At 36.2% G+C, this 21,152-nt stretch overlaps 2 protein-coding genes across 2 annotated transcripts; both read right to left on the bottom strand.

Annotated features, from left to right (window-relative positions):
- Positions 1 to 1,422: 1,422 nt before the first annotated feature.
- Positions 1,423 to 8,950, bottom strand: fbxw9 (F-box and WD repeat domain containing 9). The gene is made up of 7 exons (XM_088091293.1): positions 8,221 to 8,950; positions 7,097 to 7,244; positions 4,854 to 5,874; positions 3,154 to 3,302; positions 2,857 to 3,060; positions 2,711 to 2,776; positions 1,423 to 2,621 (listed from the first exon to the last, which is right to left on the bottom strand). The coding sequence occupies exons 1-7, from the start codon at positions 8,340 to 8,342 to the stop codon at positions 2,547 to 2,549; spliced, it is 1,785 nt and encodes a 594-aa protein (XP_087947419.1). The 5' UTR covers positions 8,343 to 8,950; the 3' UTR covers positions 1,423 to 2,546.
- Positions 8,951 to 10,277: 1,327 nt separating this feature from the next.
- Positions 10,278 to 19,667, bottom strand: LOC121956974 (deoxyhypusine synthase-like). Its single transcript, XM_088069270.1, has 11 exons — positions 19,492 to 19,667; positions 16,901 to 17,096; positions 15,495 to 15,551; positions 14,996 to 15,154; positions 14,503 to 14,624; positions 14,136 to 14,232; positions 13,274 to 13,360; positions 13,097 to 13,202; positions 11,913 to 12,016; positions 11,271 to 11,396; positions 10,278 to 10,955 (listed from the first exon to the last, which is right to left on the bottom strand). Exons 2-11 carry the CDS (start codon positions 17,090 to 17,092, stop codon positions 10,860 to 10,862), a joined length of 1,146 nt encoding a protein of 381 aa, XP_087925396.1. The 5' UTR covers positions 17,093 to 17,096; positions 19,492 to 19,667; the 3' UTR covers positions 10,278 to 10,859.
- Between the last annotated feature and the right edge of the window lie 1,485 nt (positions 19,668 to 21,152).

Genomic DNA, 21,152 nt, shown 5'->3' with positions numbered 1-21,152 from the left:
TTTGAAAAAAAAGAGAAATGGCAAAAGGCAATGAGCAATTTGGCAAGAACCGTTCCACAAATTGCAAGGAATTATTAAATTTTAAAGGTTTTTAAGGAAGCTAGGGAAAAATGTCCCAAAAACTTTGATGATTTTTAACCATCATAATATATTTAAGATTATTTCTACAGAATTAGTATCATTTTTAAGCCCTGTTTTTCCCCACATCATTTCATTTTTCGTTTTTTTTAAATTAATTTTTCTAATTTTGGGGTAATATTTTTCTTAAGGTTTCATTGCCTTTTATCTGTTTGCTCAGGTTTCAAAGGGTTAAAGACTGAGGCAGACATGTACATATATTGGTTTTGCATTTGTTAATAGCTTTGGTTTTCACTTAAAGGCTTTATTTAATGTTGTGTCTTTATATAACAAAATAATATTTTTTTTGTGTCCATTATAGGTCCAATGTGTAGAATGCAGAGGAATATATTTACAGAAATGGATTTTAATTTAATAAGTATGTTTTCTTAGGTACATTATGACCTGAAAATAAGAATCCTCTTGTTTTTGTAATCTTAAAATGAGCCGTGTACATCTACATAGGGAGCAGGTCCTCGTCCACAGAGATCCTCATGTCGCCCGGCCATGTTTCTGCAGTAGCCAAGAGCAGAAAAACCAAACGCTGGCTCTAGACACGGCCGTTCTCATTTTCACATCTGCCACTGCAGTTAGCAGCCGCACCGCGATGAGCCAAACAGCATCAGAAAAACACAGATTTTAAAGCGAAACTGCTTTATTCAGTATTTTTACCAGCTTACATCGCCGGATCTGTTTGTTTGGGAGAGGAAGACCGCTGTGGATAATTCGGCTCCTGGTTAAAAACCTCCTGAACATTAAACATTGAAGGAATTCAGACAGGGAGCTCACGCTTGGCACATTAGTGGAGTTTCAGCTCATTACAATCCTCACCGCTTGATGCCACTAAATCATTCTCACTTTTATGAAATGTGGACACCTTTCTTAGATTTTACGAATGATTTAACTTTGCAGATGCCGGTGATTAGATAAATAAGGTTTATCATCACTACTCCGAATTAGCTTTTAATTTATAGTATAGATAGAGTACATGGTCAGTAATAGGAAGAGAAAACAAGATGATTGCTTTGGACATTCCTGATTTTTTTATTTAGTAAAGGAATTATATTTATTTGATTTTTGGTTAAAATGTGTTAAGGTATATATGCGAATTATTATTATTATTATCATTATGATTTTTGTTATTTATTTTATCAATAATTGATACATTTGTCTAAGTTTTCCCCTTCACCAAGATTTTGTTATGTGGGATTAGACGAACGGGGTTTGTGAATATTTGTTCTTTTTATTTTACATGGAAAAAAAGTCAATAAACATGATTTGAAGAAAAAACAAGTCCAACACACCTCGCTTAAAAATATTTATTCTCTATCCTCCAACAGTAAGGAACTACACGGGAGAACCAGACTAAAGACTCGAGTAAACAATTTGAAACTTTAATAGCTGTTTTGTACAAACATCCAGCACGAAGCTGTTCCACCGTGACTTCTCACACACACATCGAGCCATAACTCAGACTCCAGATCTCAGGCCATTTGATGGCATCTTCTGCTGAAATAGTCTTTCAGTGTGTTTTAATGAATGCATCCATCAAGTATTGTGCAAATGATTAATAGTTGGATTAATCCAGGCAATTACATAGTTTTTTTAAACTTACTCACACACACACACACACACACACGGCAGACATACATACAAAAAGATTATACTGATTAGCACTGAGGAGTGTTTTCAAATAAATATCTTTGCAAATACAATCAGTGTGTCACAGGGGACTCGGTTACAAGTATTTCACTGTACATGACAAGTAACTGTGTTTGGTATAATGTCAGTTATTCTAACGGATTCATCAATTTGGGAGCATGTTAACACTACACACTGGTTTAAACACACAACATCTAAAAAACACAAAAGACAAACACCATGTCTTTGAAATGTTTGAGTACTGGCACAAAATGGTAATTATGTGCTTGAGACAAACATTGATTTACCGACAAAGACATTTCTTCATGTGTTCAGGTTTTTGTTTTTTCGTCTGTAGAGAAATCTCTTAGCGTCAAACAATAAATTAAAATAAAGGTTGATCTGAATACACCTTTCCAACCTTACCTCCAGTATTAAACCATATAAACACAAGAAGAAAGAATAAAAAATGAATATCAACTAAATTAAACAAATGGTAGTGAATATTTCCAACAACATTTGTGTTTGGCAGTGCGGCAAAATAAAATCATTTGTTTGGCCATATGTACCATACAGGACTCAACTGTCTATATTTGCAGTCCTACCTGCTTGTCTCCATCTGTCTTAATATAGCCAGCCTGCAACGCAAAAGAAGCTGTTTCTTTTTTGGCATTATATATTTGTTTTAAATTCCAAAATGCTAAAAGACCAGCACGGTGTTGATAGGCTTCAGGTCTCGTCACTACCTGCCTTCAAGTGTTGCCACATAGTTTACAGGTCTTGCACTTTTATTTTCTGGGTCTCCAGATTTCCACAGACGCGTCTCCTGAGGCCACAGCGAGGACTCCAGCCTCCACACTCAGCTGTCAGTTGAAGACAGAGACATGGAGTATGAGTGAGACAACAAAATCATAATAATAATTATCTACATATTGTAGTACAAAGCACTAACCCCGTTGACTCCAGCTTGGTGATTCAGTGTGCATAACGTCCTCGGAGGGGCACAGGGGATATGTACCTGCAATACAGTCAAGAATTTACAATCTATGACTTTAGTAGTTGGTTTAAAGAGTTAAAAAGGACTTTGGTTCATCCTACCTTAACAGTGCGATCAGATGAACAGGTGTAGAGGCTTCCAGGGGACCTGTGGATGCCAGTGACCAGTGCTGTGTGTCCCACATCAAACTGGGACAGAGGTTTTAAGCTCCCCGCCTGCATGGAAAAGGAGTGGAGCATGCCGCTGTTGTCTCCTGCCCAAACTTCACAGCCACTGTAGCTCATGGACAGCAGGTAAGAGCTCAGCTAGAAATGGAGGGTATGATTGGAGTTAGTCGTATCGAAGCATTTATGCACACAAATGCAAACTTAAGACACAACGTGTGTGTTTGCATCTACCCGAAGTTTCTTTAAGCCCTTGCCCGCCCTGCGGTCATAGACAGCCACAGTGCAGTCTTTACTCCCAGAGATGATGTACTTGTCATCTGCAGCTAGGCACATTACAGCGTTACCATGGAGACGAAGGCTTTTCACCAGGGGCTCAGCAGCTGTTAACAGAATCATGTCACAAAGTGATTTGCAAAGTTGCAGACTCCGGTCGCATCACCTGGAGTCGAGTCATAATTTGATTTCTTCAGACTCGAAAAAAAAAAAGACTTATCACTCGACTTGGACATTAACAGCAATGAATTGTGACTCAACTTGTACTTAAGCCCTTTGACTTGAAAATAGCCGAAGCTCAAAGATAAAAAAAAAAAAATCATTTTAAAAGTGTGTCACGAATCAATTAATTTACTGAATCAACTACCGTTAACAATATTCATTTTATAGAAAGTCGTCACTTAATTTTCCCAGATCCACTTTGTTTGAACCAAACTGAGAGCTTCCAGTCAAGCTGCTGGAAAAAAACATGAAGAACTAATCTTTTGTTACTAAGTGATGGTTGAAAAAAAAAACAATACAAAAGACAAAAAAAAATATGTTGTGGTCATTAAAAAACTAATTTCAGTGTGCAAAAGTTACAGTGGGAGATGCAACAACTTCCAAATTTGTTTGACATTTAATGTTGCACAGAAAACGTAAGTCAAGTAAGCAAGCAAAGGCTTAGCCAACGTTATAACGTAAGTAACTTTTTAACAAACTTGTTTTAATAAATGAATACAATTTTTAGAAGCATTCAGGATTTCTATAAATTAAATTTTGCAATATTTTTAACTCTGTTGAAGTAGCATTACATTAAGCAAAGAGCACATTATGACTTATTAAGGACTCAAAACTAAAAGTTTAGGACTTCCACTTTTTTCAATGTATCCAATATATGACACACATTTTGTATATCTTGTATACATTTCTTATTCTAATGTGTGTATATATTGTGGCAAAAACTGTAGCATAATGCACATATTTTTTTATATTTCTAAACATTTGCATACTAGTTTGTAAATTGTAATATAGCATAAGGCAAAGAGTTGTATTTTTTGTAATTATGGACTTTTACACACACATACGCGCACACACACACACACACACACACACATTCAACATATACATATTTTACAGCTTTACATTTTTATTGAAGCATAACGCACATTTTATTTTATATGTTTTATTTATATATTTATTGTATTATATATGTTTACTTACTGTTACTGACTTTCATATTTGTTATGTTATTTACTATTCTTTTTTTTATTTTCATCGTTATTATTTCATTATTGATTTAGAATTATATCAAAGTTAATTAATTTATGTCTTTTGGTTGGTCTTTAATCTGTTGTCATTATTGTAATTATAATAATAATAATTATTATTATTAGTTATTGTCATTGTTCATTTTATCTTTTTTATTTTATTTTATTTTATTTTATTTTGTCTTTGGGAGTGTGTGACTGTGTGAGGGGATGTTTATTTGTAGAATGATGTGTATTTTTTTCTGTGTAGTTAAAACTTTAAATATAGAAGTTTAAGAATTTTGACTCAAGAGTTATGTTAAGTGTCACTGCTCTAATATCACATTTTTAGACTCATGGCTTTTATCTGCACTTTCTGCACACTCAGCCACCAAATCAAAATGCATGTTAAATGTTTAACCCTCTCACCTCTGGTGTCATACATGCTGACTCTCTTGTCAAATGTTCCAGCCAGCAAAACGTCCGTCTGACAGGACAAGCAGAGGACAGCGGCCCCGGCCCTGATCAGGCCCCTCTCCGCGCCTCCTGCCTGGAGGTCCCACAGCCTCACTGTGCTGTCAAAGCCCCCCGAGGCCAGCTGAGGTCCCTGAGACGCCAGGCACCAGACCCAGCCCCGATGGGTGCTGAAGTCACCCTGCCCTCCCAGTGTGTGCAGCAGCATGCCGCTGGAGCCCGCCTGCAGATCCCACAGTTTAACATTCCAGTCTCTGGAGCCTGTGGCACAAACTGCCCCGTCTCCGCCCACAAGGAGGACTGAGTTGACCTGGGCAATGTGGCCTGAAGGTAGGGTGATGCACTCCAGCGCTGGGGGCGGGCTGGGACTTCTGGGGGTCTGACGTTGCTCCATCTCTATCTGTCTTCCATTATCTAGATTTCTGGGGCCTGCCAAGTCTTCCTGGTGATTTAGAGCACCATCTTGCCCCTCATTAGCATCAAACACCATCCTGTGGTCCCTTTCCTCTTCCATTAGTGCTGCTGCATCGTCCTCCAGTCTCTCCTCCAGCTCCTCTCTCAGTCTCGCCAGTTGGTCTCCACCGTCGACCGGCTGCATTTCCTCATTTTCCTCGCCTTCCATTGCCACCTCCATCCCATCATCGACGCCGTACGCAACCTCCTGCGCCTCCACTCCCACCCCTTCTACCTCATCCTCTCCGCCGTCTTCCTGTCTTTCTGCGGCTGGTTCCCCGTCCTGCTCCGCCCTTTGCTGCGGCCTCACTTGTTCCCTTTCATCCTCTTGGGTCTGTCTGGCAACAAGGTGTGCTTGTCCTGTCCAGCAGGTTATCATCTGCTCCATCTCCAGGCAAGCAGAAGGCCAGTCAAAGTCCTCCCTCGGCCCGACAGGGAAGCCAGCTCGGGAACCTATCAGTCTGCGTGCCCGGAGTTGCCAAGCGGTGTTGTCCTTCCCAACATTGCCCAAAGCATGACAGACCTAAAAAGATGAGGAAGAGGGCAAATGTCCGATGTCTGCGCGGCTGATTTATCCTCTGAAACCTGAGCGTATTGTCTTAATCTTTTTTTTAAAACATGAGTGGGATTAAAAAAAAACAAGAAAATGACCTGAAAAAAGTGCTTGCACAGAAATCATTTTAAATATATAATTATGATAATTATAAATATTATTCTCTGGACTTTTTTTTTTTTTAATTTTTAGCTTTTTAAAAGTAATTCTAATAAATAAGCAATTTTTTGCATTTTGTGGGACATTTCCTGGCAAGTTGCTCATTATCTTTTTTCCATATTTTCTAAACAAAAAATCCACTAAAATAACCAATTTTTTCAGTCTTCGAAGGTTTAAATAGCTTGTAAAAGGCATCTGAACATAGCAAAAGAAAACTGATGTCCATCCAGGTTACAAAGGGATAAGTCGTAAAAGTTCCCTGTGGAGTTTCTGACCACGAGTAGTGATATGGGAGCTAGTTTTTTTAAACAAAAGGATTCCCCTTCTGTTTTCTTTGTGCAAGTGCGAGGTCACATGTACATGCGTGGTAGGATGCACATGTGTGTGACAGAGTGCACATTCCTGCCAAGAGTTTTTAATCAACATGCCAGTAACATGCAAAGGAATACAGCAATGTGCTAAAAAGGCAGAGAAGAAGATGGCAAAAATTGTCCTGCAAATTGCAAGAAATTAGTAGATTTAGAAAAATAATATTTCTAAAGCTAGGAAAAATGTCCAGAAAGATATATTTCTAATTACCATAATTAAATATTTAAAATTATTTTACAGAATTATTATAATTTTAAGCTCTTTTCCCCACGTCATTTTCTTTCTTTTTTTTCGGGTCATTTTCTTGTACTTTGTACTAATTTCATGCAAAATTTTGGGTAGTTTCTCTTTAAATTGCTCATTGCACGTTTTCCATGTTTTTGAAATTAATTAAGTCAATTTGCTAAGGTTTCAAAGGTTAAAAAATACATATACACTTTTCTGTGTTTAAATTGACATGAAAAAATACTAAAAAGTAAATTTAAACAAACTTGACAAAGAATCTTATTTTTCCTGGTCAGCTGTGGGAGACAGAGTAAGATACTGCATAGTGACTTCGTAATACAGTGACTGAAAAGCACAAATAAGCAAGAAAATTAGCCAATAAGACATCTTTTAGTGGAATTCAATGAAAGTGATGGGCCAAAAGATATTTAAAACTAACCTTTGGCAGCACGGTGATGACACACTGAGCAGGAAGGTGTGATGCAATGTGAGTTACCATCTCCCATGGTAATGACAGCAAACCACTTGTCTCAGCAGAAGGTGAGGGGCTGACGTCTGATGAAGATGGAGGACCAGCAGGCAATAGACTGGAAGGAACGTGGAGATAAATATTAAAGTTATAGTTTATTTGATATGGACATCGCAGTAGCATCACAAATGTATATTTATGCACAAGAACCAGATATCCTGTGTTTTGTGTTTGTAGTAAAATGAAGTTAAAAGAAAAAACAGACTATTAAAAAGAAAAGAAAATGCATTCAAAAGCCCGTACTCACTCATCAGAAACTATACTCAAAATACAGCACACAAAAATATCAGAAATACATCACACAAAAAAACATCCTTTTCCACTATTCACTGTCTATATTTTTAAGGCAATTTTTTCACCATAATTTCATAATCTCTCATCTAAGATGGTGGGGAAAAAAGCTCACGATTAACTTTTTCATTCCCGAGAAATTTTTGCAATTTGGTTTTTTTTCACAATCAACTTTTTTTCTCCACCATCACCTTTTTTCACATCAATTTTTTCACCATCATATTTTTCAATATCCACTTTTTTCCACCATCTAATATGGTAGAAAAACTTTCTCCTAATTAACTTTGATTCCCACCTTCATTTTTTTTACTCCATCAATTTTTTTCCACCACCAAGTTTCTTTCATTGCCCTTTTTTTACAATCAGTTCTTTTACCATCTAAGATAGTGGGAAAAAACAAACAAACATTTCTCCTGATTCCCCCCCAATACCCTTCACCACCCAAAAAACTTTCTCAAATTTTCTTTCCACCATTAAGTTTTTTTCCCCCACAATTATTTTTTCAACACACTCAATTCTTTTTCATTCATTTTTCATCTTTTTCTATCTATTTTTCCCACCATCTTTTTTTGTCTCCTGATAAAGTTCACGTGTCATTTTATTTCTTTTTTCCTATTTTTTCCTCACCCTCTATGTTTTCCCCCCCATGTCCCCTTAGATTCTTGACATTGTCAACTTCATTGATAACCTCTCTCATTATGTGCCACTTGAATCAGTAAACTGGGTGTGACAGAGAGTCTTACCCCTGCAGTCCAGGTCCACGGGCCTCAGAGGTGGGAGATTTCCCCGGGTCAGGAGGGGGTCCACCCTGGTCCCCGTTAGTCTTTGCCTCTGGTTCATTCAGCTTAATCCTGAACTCAGACATCACCTTTTTCCTCTCAGCAAGAGACCACTACTCATTCACTGCAAGCCAGCATTACTTCACACTACCTCTATTTGCTATTGTCGCATGTATCTGTTTTAACACATAAAACCTGACATATTCTGACAAAAAATTACAAAGCGTTAGCTCCTGAGGGCTTAGCTTAGCGTCAACAACAGTGTTAACAATTGGTTACAATTCAGAGATACGATGCTTTAAAAAAAAAAAAAAAAAGCTTTAGCTAACGTTACCCGTGAATACAGTCCTTTTCTTTTCGGGTTTGCTGAATGAATGTATCTGCAACAAATGTGTGCTGAATAAATATTAAGACTCTAATTACTGAATGAACGACTAACGTTGATAAACAGACAGATAGCAGGTTAACGTTAGCTTAAAGTGCTGCTAGTTACTCATAACAAGCCCAGTCGTTGACAGTGATGGTCAAAAGTCGTCGACCGAGTTAGTGTGACAAAACGGTCACCTTCTTGATATATATATATATATATATATATATATATATATATATATAAAAACAAAATTAAGACTGAAATTTTATTTAATCCGAAATGACTGACTGTTGTCTAGGCGAACTCCTGACTGAACTACAAAAACATTCATCTTCCGGTGTAGTAGGATGTCGTCATCACGTCATCACGCTGCGTAGGAAGTTAGCGACTTTAAAAAAAAACAACAAACAAAAAACTTTCTCTATAATAAATTATTATTATTATTATTATTATTATTATTATTATTATTATTATTATTATTATTATTATTATTATTATTAGTATTAGTATTATTATTATCAAGAAGAAGAAGAATAAAATAAAATAATAAAAGAAAATGCATTCAAAAGCCCATACACACGCATCGGAAACTCCATATTCAAAATACAGCACACAAAAATATCAGAAATACATCCCACAAAAAAACATCCTTTTCCACTTTTCACCGTCTATATTTTTAAGGCAATTTTTTCACCATAATTTCATAATTTCTCATCTAAGATGGTGGAGAAAAAAAAGCTCCCCATTAACTTTTTCATTCCCCTGAGAAACTTTTGCAATTTGTTTTTTTTTTCACAATCAACTTTTTTTCAAGAAGAAGAATAACCTAACAATAAAAACATAATTAAAAAATTAAACTCAGATTTCTAAACTATATACACATATTATTTAATTTCATTTAAGAATATCATATAGTGTTTTACACATAAGAGTCCTTGCAGAAGTTATGATTTTAATGGGACTGAAAAAAAATTAAAATGATATAAAGAGAAAACACAAGAGAAATTTCATCCATCTACCTTACTTTTATTCATGACTTTTTCCCCTTTTTTCATCTGTCCTTCTGGCAACTTACTTTTTATTTGTCTTTCAATTCAGTTGTGACCATTTGTAATGGGAACATTTTGACTTGTATGCTTTTTGTTGATGTTTTTCATTGAAAATAGGTCATTTTTTAAGTACATGAGCAGAAATTAAAACTCAAGGTAAAATAAGGTAATTTTGTTTACATAGTCTACATAATTTAGGTTCTTGGTGGTACAAGTATTATCCTTAGCCTTGTTGGTAGTAACAAAGCAGTACATTTGACATATAGACATATAGATCCAGTATGCAGCTGCACAGGACTCTGAATCTTCAAATTTTGTTTTCAGGCCCCAAAGGGCCCTGGGTTGGCACAGACAATGCCTATGGCAAATAGTTATATATTATTTTAAGTCTTTCTAGTGACACTTACTATACTTTGAGTACATTATTAAAAATGACATAAATCATCAGTCCACATAAACACCTATTCTCCATTAAACAATCATACATAAAGCTGAGATCATAGACATTTAATTCGGACTTTTTAAAATCTAATTCATTTTATTTTTTTACTTTTTATCTCACAGTTTAAACTTTGTCAAAATTCACACACACACACAAAGTCTTCCGCTGCCACGTTTTATATATTAACAGAACAGCCAAATTACAAAAAGATGGAACAACAATAACAAAAAGCTAATTAACTTTGATTCCCACCTTCAATTTTTTTTACTCCATCATTTTTTTTCCACCACCAAGTTTCTTTCATTGCCCTTTTTTTACAATCATTTCTTTTATCATCTAAGATAGTGGGAAAAAACAAACAAACATTTCTCCTGATTCCCCCCAATACCCTTCACCACCCAAAAAACTTTCTCAAATTTTCTTTCCACCATTAAGTTTTTTTCCCCCCACAATTATTTTTTCCCACAAAAATGACATAAATCATCAGTCCACATAAACACCTATTCTCCATTAAACAATCATACATAAAGCTGAGATCATAGACATTTAGTTTGTTTCTAATTCATTTTATTTTTTTACTTTTTATCTCACAGTTTAAACTTTGTCAAAATTCACACACACACAAAGTCTTCTGCTGCCACGTTTTATATTAAACAGAACAGCCAAATTACAAAAAGATGGAACAACAATAACAAAAAGCTAATTAACTGTGTGTTTTTGATGAATATGACTCAACATCTGTTTATTGGTGTTTCCCTCCAGCTGCCATCTTATTAGCATGGGCTGCAAAGGTTTCTGCTACTATTAAGGGAAAAATGATAGAAGCGTCTGCAAACACCTAGAAAGACAGAAAAATTCAACTGTGCATTAAAACATTAGAGAATAAGTTTTAAAGATGAACATTTGAGGACATGTTTTTTCTTTCCTATTGTTATGACAAAGTTATTTAGGTTTAGTTTTTAGTTTTAGTTTAACATAAATAATCTCTTCTTTTATTGTACACAGTGACAGTAATTTTTCTAAAAATATAACATAATACATTATTATTTCATGGGTCACCATTTTTTACCAATTAAAAAACAGCCTTGTATGTAAGTCTCTAACATTAATAACTGAAACATTACTTTGACACATAATACTTGATATCAAATACCTTCACAGGTTTAGCATCTGCACTGATTTTGCCCCAGGACACGGCCTCGTCAGGACTGGCCCCTGAGTCACAACCATCAAACTCCTGAGCCGTGGTCACATACACTGCATGGTCCGCTCCGTTCCTCTGGAGGGAGACAAACCAGTGTGTAACTGCTGCAAATGCACCAATGCATTTACACAAACCGCTACAACAGCCACAGCAATGGAGGTGTAGACAGCGATCACTTTACACTTTCAACTGCTTTTTTCCCACAGCCCTTTAAGAGAAACAAGTATATATAATTTTTAATCAATATGAAACAAGCTTGGACCCCCTATAATGCAGCGAGAACTCCCTTACTATCTATTGCTGTCATTCTCTTTATGTCATTTTATTCTTTTTTTTTTTACTCTATTTTTAAAAGTGCCATATAAATAAAGTTGTTGATATTAATATAATAATAATAGTTCAATAATAATAATAATTATTATTATTATTATTGTTGTTGTTGTTATTATTATTATTATTATTATTATTATTATTATTATTATTATTGAATTCTTTGTTTATAGGTGCAAACAAGTCTTAAACCTGAGAGGCAGTAACGTACCAGAGTAATGTCGAACTAATTCAAAACAGTTGAAAATGCAAAATACTAACCCATGCATTGGCATTGCATACTTGGTGTTTGGACACACCTCCTCCCAGGATGATTATCCCTGTGCTGTTGGCAGCTACTGCAAGCTTGTTCAGTTCTGAAATATCTGGAATCAGATGCATTGTTATGCTCGTCATCATCACTAGGTGGGTTTCCATTAAAGATTTGCGCAAAAAATATTTCGAAATGTTGATGAAACACAATTGCAAGACGCCTGCGAGTCCATCGAGTGATGTTATGCAACTTCTTGCTCAATAACATTTTAAGAAGCATGGTGATGGATGTTCAAATTATTAGCAGGTTTATTTCTATTGCAACCACCGCATAGGCCGTCATTTTTTACAACAGAGGGCGACAAAGGCGTGTTATGTGAGCGATAATGGAAAAGGCAAGCCCCTTATACGTGGGAGCGAGCACGTATGAGGAATTTCTGGGGCGTGATAGTCCACAAGAGGAATTGTGGTTTCAAAACTATGGGGTGCCGTATAGGCCATAATTCACATTGCCTCTCACACACACCAAAAAACCTCTGATACACGCAAAAAAGCTCTCTCTCTCACACACAAAACCCTCTCACACACACCAAAAAAACCTCTCATACATGCAAAAAAGTTCTCTCTCACACACACAAAACCCTCTCACACACACCAAAAAACCTCTCATTCACGCAAAAAAGCTCTCTCACACACACAAAACCCTCTCACACACACCAAAAAACCTCTCATACACACAAAAAAGCTCTCTCTCACACACACAAAACCCTCTCACACACACCAAGAAACCTCTGATACACACAAAAAAGCTCTCTCTCACACACACAAAACCCTCTCACACACACCAAAAAACCTCTCATACACACAAAAAAGCTCTCTCTCACACACACAAAATCCTCTCACACACACCAGAAAACCTCTCATACACGCAAAAAAGCTTTCTCTCACACACACAAAACCCTCTGACACACACCAAAAAACCTCTCATACATGCAAAAAAGTTCTCTCTCACACACACAAAACCCTCTCTCACACACACCAATGAAACCTGCCTAATGATCTTGCCAGCAAGTATGTTAGCAGCATACAACTCCAAGCTGTTTGTTAGCAGACACCTTGTCACACTGGACATCATCCTCAGCCGAGTACACCACAGGGACAAATTCAGTTACAACTGATGAAGACTCCTGTACCTTCAACTATGTCAATTCTTAAGCCGGGGTTGTTCTCCGAGAAGAGGTAGAACATGTCTCCTATCGCTCCGTCTGTCAGTGCAGGGCAGAACACCGGGATGTTATTCTGAAACAGACATCAGGTCGCTGCTCAGAAACAGTGCAATCACCCAACAGCTGTTCCAGACGAGGACTCACCTTATAGGCCCAGTAATAAACAGATTCAGGGTTGTCGATCTCCTTTCCCAGTCGATGGATCACCTTAGACGGAGTCCAGTTGGTGCCCTGAGAGAAGTGGACATAAAAGAAGATAGTGTAAGCTTCAAATCTTTGAAACCTGGATCGACCTCAGTTCTCTTGTGTTGTGTTCAGACACCTTTTACAAGCGTTTAAACCTTTGAAACCCAAGTAAATTGGCAACAGAGAGAGAGAGAGGGAAAACCTTTAAAAATTAACACAAAAAAAGAAAAAAAAACGTATTTGTGATTATTGTAATTATGTATTTAAGATTATGTCATAGAAAAATGATTACAATTATTAATTTTTATTATTCATTATCAAAAAAATATGTAGTGCTTATTTTCAGGTCATTTCGTTTGCTTTTTACTTTTCTTTCTTTCTTTTTTCCAGGTAATTTTCTTGTAATTTTAATTACTGTCTTGGCAGTATTCTGGGTTATTTCTTGCAAAATTACTAATTTTCTTCTTCTAATTCTTCTTCTGCTGCTAATCGTAACTTGAATCCCTCCTTTGGTCTTCCAGTTTCCCTTTCTGAGTAAGGAATACAGATTACTGTCACCTGCTGGCATGGAGAGTTTTTCCTCTCACACAGGAGCAGAATGTATGTGTTAGTTGGTCGTTGGCTTTAGTTTTTAAGGTGTGTTCAAATGCATTTTTGGCCAAGACATGTAAAGCCCAAGAGTGATTTGATCATGTGTTATTTCAGCAAAAAATGTGGCTATCAAAAAAAAAGACTTGAGAACTATTATGAGTATATTACTGTCTGCACAGTAGAGCATTTTAGGGGAATAACGTTCAAATGTTCAAAACAGTCTTCACACCTGTGTTTTCTGCTCCAGCAGCATCTGCTTCAAGATCGGCATCATCCATCTGTCAAATCTAACATAGTTTTCTTCCACCATCAGAGTGTTTCCATTCCTGCAGAGTCCAAAAAAATGAATTTACCTTGACATAAGACAAAGAAGAACAGTAAACCCTTGCAATCGAGAACCCAGAACAATGACATCTTTGGCTTGAATTATCAATTATGAAAAAAAGTTTGGTTAATTCTCTCAGTCTACTTTGTAATTAACGTATTTCTGGTTCTATGGCTTTTAGAGGTGATCAGCTTTGAAATCATACTCTGTTCTCTGTTTTCGGCCAAATTGGAAAGGTGTCATATTCTGCTAATCTGACATGTTCTCTGACCTGTTATGACCTTTGTTATACAGATCCTTTCCATTCAGAGTAAAGGCTCCGAGGTAAACCGGGCCTAAACACTTGATCAGATCCTCCTCTATACCTCCAGCTGAGGTCACTAACACATCCACCTGCAAAAAGAAAGAAATATTCTGTATTAAGGAACAAATGTAACGTCTTATGTGCTGTTCTGTGAAAAAAAATTATCCTGTACATTCCTCTGATTCAAAAGTGTTTGCGAGGTTCTTTCAAGAATTGCACATAAAATGAAAAATGTTTTTTTTTTCTTCTTACCTGAAGTGCTAGTTATTAATCTAGATTGTTTTGGTGTGAGTTGCAGAATTTTGAAGATATCGACCTTCTCTCTAATATAACTAGATGACACTCGGCTTGTGGTGCAGAATTTGTTATAAACAGTTTCTTGCAGGAATGTGTTGTGTATAAAAAAGCAAAAAACAAGAAAAAGACTATGCTTATACTTCATAGTTGAGGAGGGTCTAACCATTTTGTGTTCAGCGAGGTAGCGGATAGTCTCTCTGATTCCACTGCTGATGAGGTTTGAGGTGTAGCTCAGGAAGATGGTGCAGCTCATCTGGCAGGGGCAGGTTGAGTGATCTTCCTCAACACTTCCACTCACCACCTCCACAGCTTGCTGATGGCTCTTTTTTTGTAGATGTGGAGCGCATTGGAGATTCAAATTTTTCATGTTGAACAAAATTGCAAAAATACATTTAAAATGCTTTGCAGGGTAATAAAAAAGCAAAAATGGCCTGTCAAATTTAAGGCCAAACACCCTAGATTTAAGCATACTTGCACTTAAAAGAAGCAAATTTGGCTGCCAGTGCAGTAAGCAAATTTTGCTTGTTAAGATGTCTTAAAACCAGTAAAACTGTGTGCACTAGATAATCCATTTATACTTAAAACAAGACTAACTAGATTTTTTAATCTAAATATAGGATTATTACACTTGGTTAGATCGGCAGTTTTTGCAGTGCACATACCTCAGCTTCCTCAGCACTTCCATTTACAACCTTCAGCGGCTGCTGACGCCTCTGGATCTGTGAATGGGTTAGAAAGAATAATGCTCATGAAGAATTAGGCCTAATTATTGTTACACATATGTATATTTGGTGAACAATAATGAATCCAGTTATTTTTGTACGTACATGATTCAGTAGGACAATGTCTTCAGATGCTATGTTTATTTACATTTCTAAAGGACTAGTTCTGATTTTTTTGAAGTAGGTTGAATGGGGTGCTTACAGTATTTATAGTCAGTGTATTAAGTACAGTAGATGTCTGTCAGCCTCCAGTTTAGAGAAGCAGCATGAGTGCTGACACAGAAGCTAAAAAATATACTGCTGTGGGAAGGGGTTAGCAGCAAAACTTAAAAAATAACAATAACAATCCCAAAAAAATCTATATCAAACCTGAGCAAATTGGCTTTATTTCTCTCAAAAACAGAAAGAAAGCCATGAGCAACAAAAAAAGAAATGACTAAAAAATTTGCAAGAAATAAGCAAAAAGTATGAGAAAATTACCTGAAAATTAGTTTTAATAAAACAAACAAACAAACAAACAAACAAGAACAACAAGGAAATGACCTGGGGAAATGGCTTTAAAAATAATAATTCTGTAACCTAATTTTAGATATGTAACATTGATAATTATAAAGATGATTTTTCCGTATTTTACCCTAGACATTTTCCCCTAGCTTTAAAAACCAAATAAATAAATAAATCATCTAGTTTCTTACCATTTGTGAAACATTTCTTTACTTGTTGCTCATTTCCTTTTTTCACACATCTTGGAAAGAAATTGCACCTATTGGCTTAGGTTTCATAGGTTTAAATGCTTATGATAGGCCTCTGAAAGCATTCAAAAATATTTAAACCTTTGGATAATTTTTTTCCAAAAACATGGGGAAAAGTGCAATGAACAACTTGGGAAAATATGTTTTTCAAAATGCAAGAAATTAGTAGATTTAGAAAATGATTTCTTTAAAAGCTAGGGAAATGCTTAAAAACTATATTTAGAATTATCATAATTTATATTTAAAATGAATTTGGCACCTTTTTTTAAGGTAATTTCCTTGCTTGGTTATATGTTTTTTGTGTTGATTTTCAATTTTCTGATACTCTTTTCACTTTTTTTACTTTTTTATTTGGGGGTTAATTTCTTCCTAAAATGCTCTTTGCCCTCTTACATTGTTTTTAGATGCAATCAATGAAGCCTTCTTCTCTAAACCAGGGGGAGTGCTGACAGACATTTAGTGTGAGTAATACACTGATTATGGACAAGTACCTTAAAAACATCTACACTACTCTTTTAACAAAAAAATAAAAAATAAATAAAAGGAACACGGCCATTCATCAAAGTTCACTTTGTGTAGCAGCCATCATCTCACCATGCTGTTGATCTCCTTGATAGCCAAGCCGACATTAGTAGCCTGCAAGCCGGTGTTGCAGTAAGTCTTCAGCAGCGCGCAGTAGTCCACTCCCTGGTTGAAGTCATACCCTTTGACCTTTGGTGTGTCCTCTGGCATGGGGGCGGTCTCCCTGTAGATAGTCCCGGATATTGGGTGGTAATGATGCGCCATTTGTCTGGAAAAAAAAGGGATAAAATAAGAATTTATTCAATACTCCCCATAACATTTGCCTTTTACAAAGTACTCTGAACCACTTTTTCAAAGTACCTGTATTAACCAAACTAATGTCTCCCTGGCATAGTTTTGCTGTGGTTCATCATCTTCCACCGAAAAGTAATTGTTACATTATAAAAAATGCGACCAATGGTTACTTAAAGAGACACGTGATATAAATGAATACTTAAGTAGTACAACTTTGATTAAAACAAATGAAGTATGTGAGCAAATCTTATTTAGATTTAGTAAATATCTCAGCAAAACAAATTTATATTTATATATATTATTTATTTATATTTATATACAGCTGTATATATCCATGTCCCAATCTGATTGAGTTATAAAAACATGTAAAACCTGACTAAAAACATTAAGACACTTGAAGTGCTTGCAACTAATGAATCTGACTTGTAGTAGACTTGTAGTATCGCTGGTAGGCTCCCTTTCCTCAAAGTAGTATTACAAATTGTCCAAAATGGAATAAGTACGCAGATAATCGAGTAAAAGTAGAAATAGGCTACTACAGTCTCAAAGTATTCTATGACAAGTAAAAGTCTTGAGTTGAAAATATTAGTTGAGTAAAGGTGCAGAAGTATTCTCAGCAAAATGCACTTAAAATATGCTATTAAATGTAAAAGTACCAATTATTTAAACTAGAATGGCTTCTTTCTCAGTGTAATGGAACATCATATTATTTTGTTTTTCTTTTTTTTGGGGGGGGTGGGGGGGTCACTTTATTTATAGATTTTGGCGTACAATATTATTATTAATATTATTATTATTATTGTCATTATTATTTCATCAGTCACTAACAAAAGCAAGAGCTACTGAGAAATTTTTAAAAACGAACAACTTATGGGACGCCCACCAGCGTAACAAATTGTCATATCTTATAAACTCCTCTTCTGTTTTCATGCAAAAATCTCACTTTGCAAAGTAACAAAGTAAAGTTTTCAGATACATTTTATAATGAAAAAAATGCAGTATTTTCCCCTGAATTGTAGAGAGGGAGAAGGAAAAGGCTCAAGTAAAGTACAGTTAAATTAATTAAGTAGAGTTCTTAAATAAATGTACTTAATTACATCCCACCACTGAATAAATGTCTCTGAATTGAAATGGAGTAAAGGTATAAAGTAGCATGAAATGGAGATACTCAAGTAAAGTACAGTAATATCAAAATTGTGCCCAAGTACAGAACTTGAGTAAATGTACTGTGTTTACGTCCCATCACTGCATCCTGTACTGTTACATAGTGTTTGTGAAGTATCACATGTTTGCTGAACTCTATACTTTATGATACATTTATGTGTAATACCTCCTTACAGAGAAACATTATGTATGTGTGACTGGTTGAGTCTTCATTTTTGTTGCAGGTGTCCAGTCCCTCCTGCTCGACAAGCAAAACACGTAAATCCTGAGTCACCGGTCCCTGATGTTCACCTCAGTGCCGTCAACCCAGCTAGCAGGCCACGCTGCCGCAACACTGGCTAACATTACCTTCAAGTTGCAAAACTGTTTTAAAGAAAACATTTTAATCTAATGTTCAAATAATGCCGTAATGCCATAATCTCTGAAAGATCAATTTGATACACCGTCATAAATAAGTCCTGGAAGTGAAGCTATCGATCATTCACAGTACTTAAAATGTAAATATAATATTTCCCAATATGGAAGTGTTAAAATCTATCTGCTTACAGTAAAGCACAGCACATAAATAAGGGAAAGAGATGAATACAACTCTGAGAATTTTTTACACATGCGTAGTGAAATGCCAGGCAGTCAAGGTTAGGCACTGCCAATCCTGATAAGAGAATGTAAAAAGTGTGCCACCCACTCACTTTGGGTGTGCCAAGTACAGCTAACAAACATTGAATTCAGTTCCCCCTGTGAAATTTAGTGTTGTGTTTTTCCAAACCGGTGAGAAGAATGCCAACAAAACACATATGAAGAAATCTTACTAGACTCACACACACCAAGGCAACATCAAATAACTCATGGCGATAAAGGCGGACTGTTTCTTAACCTCACGTCACCTGTGTCTCAACCAAAAAAAGATGCCCTTCAAAACACCCCGTTATTCATTATTATTGTTAATGTCTTTTTATTTATTGTATTTACTACTAATGAGAACAAGAGTTAATGGGGAATACACACACACAAAAAACAGAAACTTAGCTATATAAATGAGGCGCTCAAAGGCTCACAGAGCTGCCACTCAACTTCAGCTCGCTGCTCTGTGCTGCATACAATCAGCCTCTCCCTCCCACTTTCACTCTGTCAGTCTTCTGTCCTATCCTGTCTACACTTACTTCTACTATTCTGGTCTCTTTCATGAAGGTAGATTATAAGAATACCTGTGCAGATCTCTGAAGGTCAGCGCACCCCAAACCAAAGAAGAGACAGCACGGTTACAGCAGGAGGATGGAGGTAGAGAAGCAGACTCAGCTCAGCCTCTTTGAGCAACTTTTGATCTTGTTGAGAGGACATGTCACGGTCGGGGTGTATGCTGTATTTTGAAACCGGTTTGTTGGTGCATAAATCAATGAAGGACCGCCTCTAAAATTATGTCACATCCTTCAGTTGTTACTCAGTCCACGCGACCTCGATTAACTTTAAGATGTCAACCTGCTATTTTTTTTTTTGTAAGAAAACAGCTGCAGTATCAGAGCAAACTGTAGACCTGTTTTCAAATTTATAGGAGGGCAGGGTATTGGGAGCAGGTGGGCTGCAAGTCCCGGCAGGCTTGCCCACAGAAAATGTAATATCATTTTTAAAGATTTAAACCATTTCAGGCATATATTATGAAATATATATTGGCTGCTAGATTTGCTTCACAGTCCAGCCAAAAAAGGTGTTTTTTTTCCTTGTTTTAAAAAGAAATCAAACCTATTTGCTCAGTTTTTAAAGGCTCATTTAGTTTGTAAAAGTCGTTTGAACGCAGCACAAGAAAACTGATGCTGATCCAGGTTTCAGATGGTTAAGTTATAACTACGTAGATTTATTGCAGATTCCAACAGCCAGTATTACATTCGCAACAGTAAAATTACAAATGCATTTCTGTCTTTTTTATAGCCATGTCCTTTTGTTGTTATCGGTTCAGGAGCAACAGTGACACTAATATTATCAGCCAAACACGACACAAAACACAGGAGGCAATTAACTCTTTTAAAGAAGACCTGATGACACAAGACTGGAATTAAGTCTTTGTGGAAGATGTCTATGCAGCGAATTAAACACAAGTCCTCTAGTGAACAAAGTAAAGAAGCCGAAATTTTGCAGAAAAATCTGACTAACCAAGGGCATACAAGAAGAAAAATCTACTATAGAAAGAATTTCTTAAGAGAAGGACAGAAGGAGAACAACACAAATATAAGACATACAAAAACAAACTGACAAGTATCACGCGAAGCAGCAAAAAAGTTTTACAGGAGGAGGAAAATTGAAACAATATCAAAAATAAATGGAAGTTACTGAATGAAATTGCTAAAAAAAAAAATAAAACAGGAGATTCAGGATATCCAAATCCTGTCTAAATGGAGAATAATGTACCTGGTTGTAATATGGATTTAGTTGTTAATGAATTCAATGATTTTCTGGTTTGGCTGGGAAGACTGCAGAGACTAACAGTACAGATGTTGTAAGTACAGCCACAAATGTAATAAATTCTGTACTGTAAACTCTATACTTTAAGATACATTTATGTGTAATACCTCCTTACAGAGAAATATTATGTATGTGTGACTGGTTGAGTCTTCATTCTTGTTGCAGGTGTCCAGTCCCTCCTGCTCGACAAGCAAAACACGTTGTGAATCCTGAGTCACCGGTCCCTGATGTTCACCTCAGTGCCGTCAACCCAGCTAGCAGGCCACGCTGCCACAACACTGGCTAACATTACCTTCAAGTTGCAATACTGTGGGAACAGATGGGAGACATTAAACTATGCTGGAATACACATAGAAAATACATCAAGGCAAAAATATCAAAGTCAACTGTAATGTTACATAAAGTCTCCCGA

Source organism: Plectropomus leopardus, chromosome 18 (assembly GCF_026936395.1).
Source record: "Plectropomus leopardus strain MGB_pleo_1.0 chromosome 18, ASM2693639v1, whole genome shotgun sequence".
Taxonomy (NCBI): domain Eukaryota; kingdom Metazoa; phylum Chordata; class Actinopteri; order Perciformes; family Serranidae; genus Plectropomus; species Plectropomus leopardus.
This window is presented reverse-complemented; position numbering and strand designations above follow the sequence as displayed.

Coding starts and splice junctions, on each gene's coding strand:
- fbxw9 (XM_088091293.1), bottom strand. CDS start 8,342: ATGTCTGAGTTCAGGATTAAGCTGAATGAACCAGAGGCAAAGACTAAC. Junction 3,303..4,853: donor CAGCATGTATGACACCAGAG/GTGAGAGGGTTA, acceptor TTCTGTTAACAG/CTGCTGAGCCCCTGGTGAAA. Junction 2,622..2,710: donor ACCAAGCTGGAGTCAACGGG/GTTAGTGCTTTG, acceptor TTCAACTGACAG/CTGAGTGTGGAGGCTGGAGT.
- LOC121956974 (XM_088069270.1), bottom strand. CDS start 17,092: ATGGCGCATCATTACCACCCAATATCCGGGACTATCTACAGGGAGACC. Junction 12,017..13,096: donor AAGAATTGACATAGTTGAAG/GTACAGGAGTCT, acceptor ATCTGATTCCAG/ATATTTCAGAACTGAACAAG. Junction 10,956..11,270: donor CAGATGCTAAACCTGTGAAG/GTATTTGATATC, acceptor CTGTCTTTCTAG/GTGTTTGCAGACGCTTCTAT.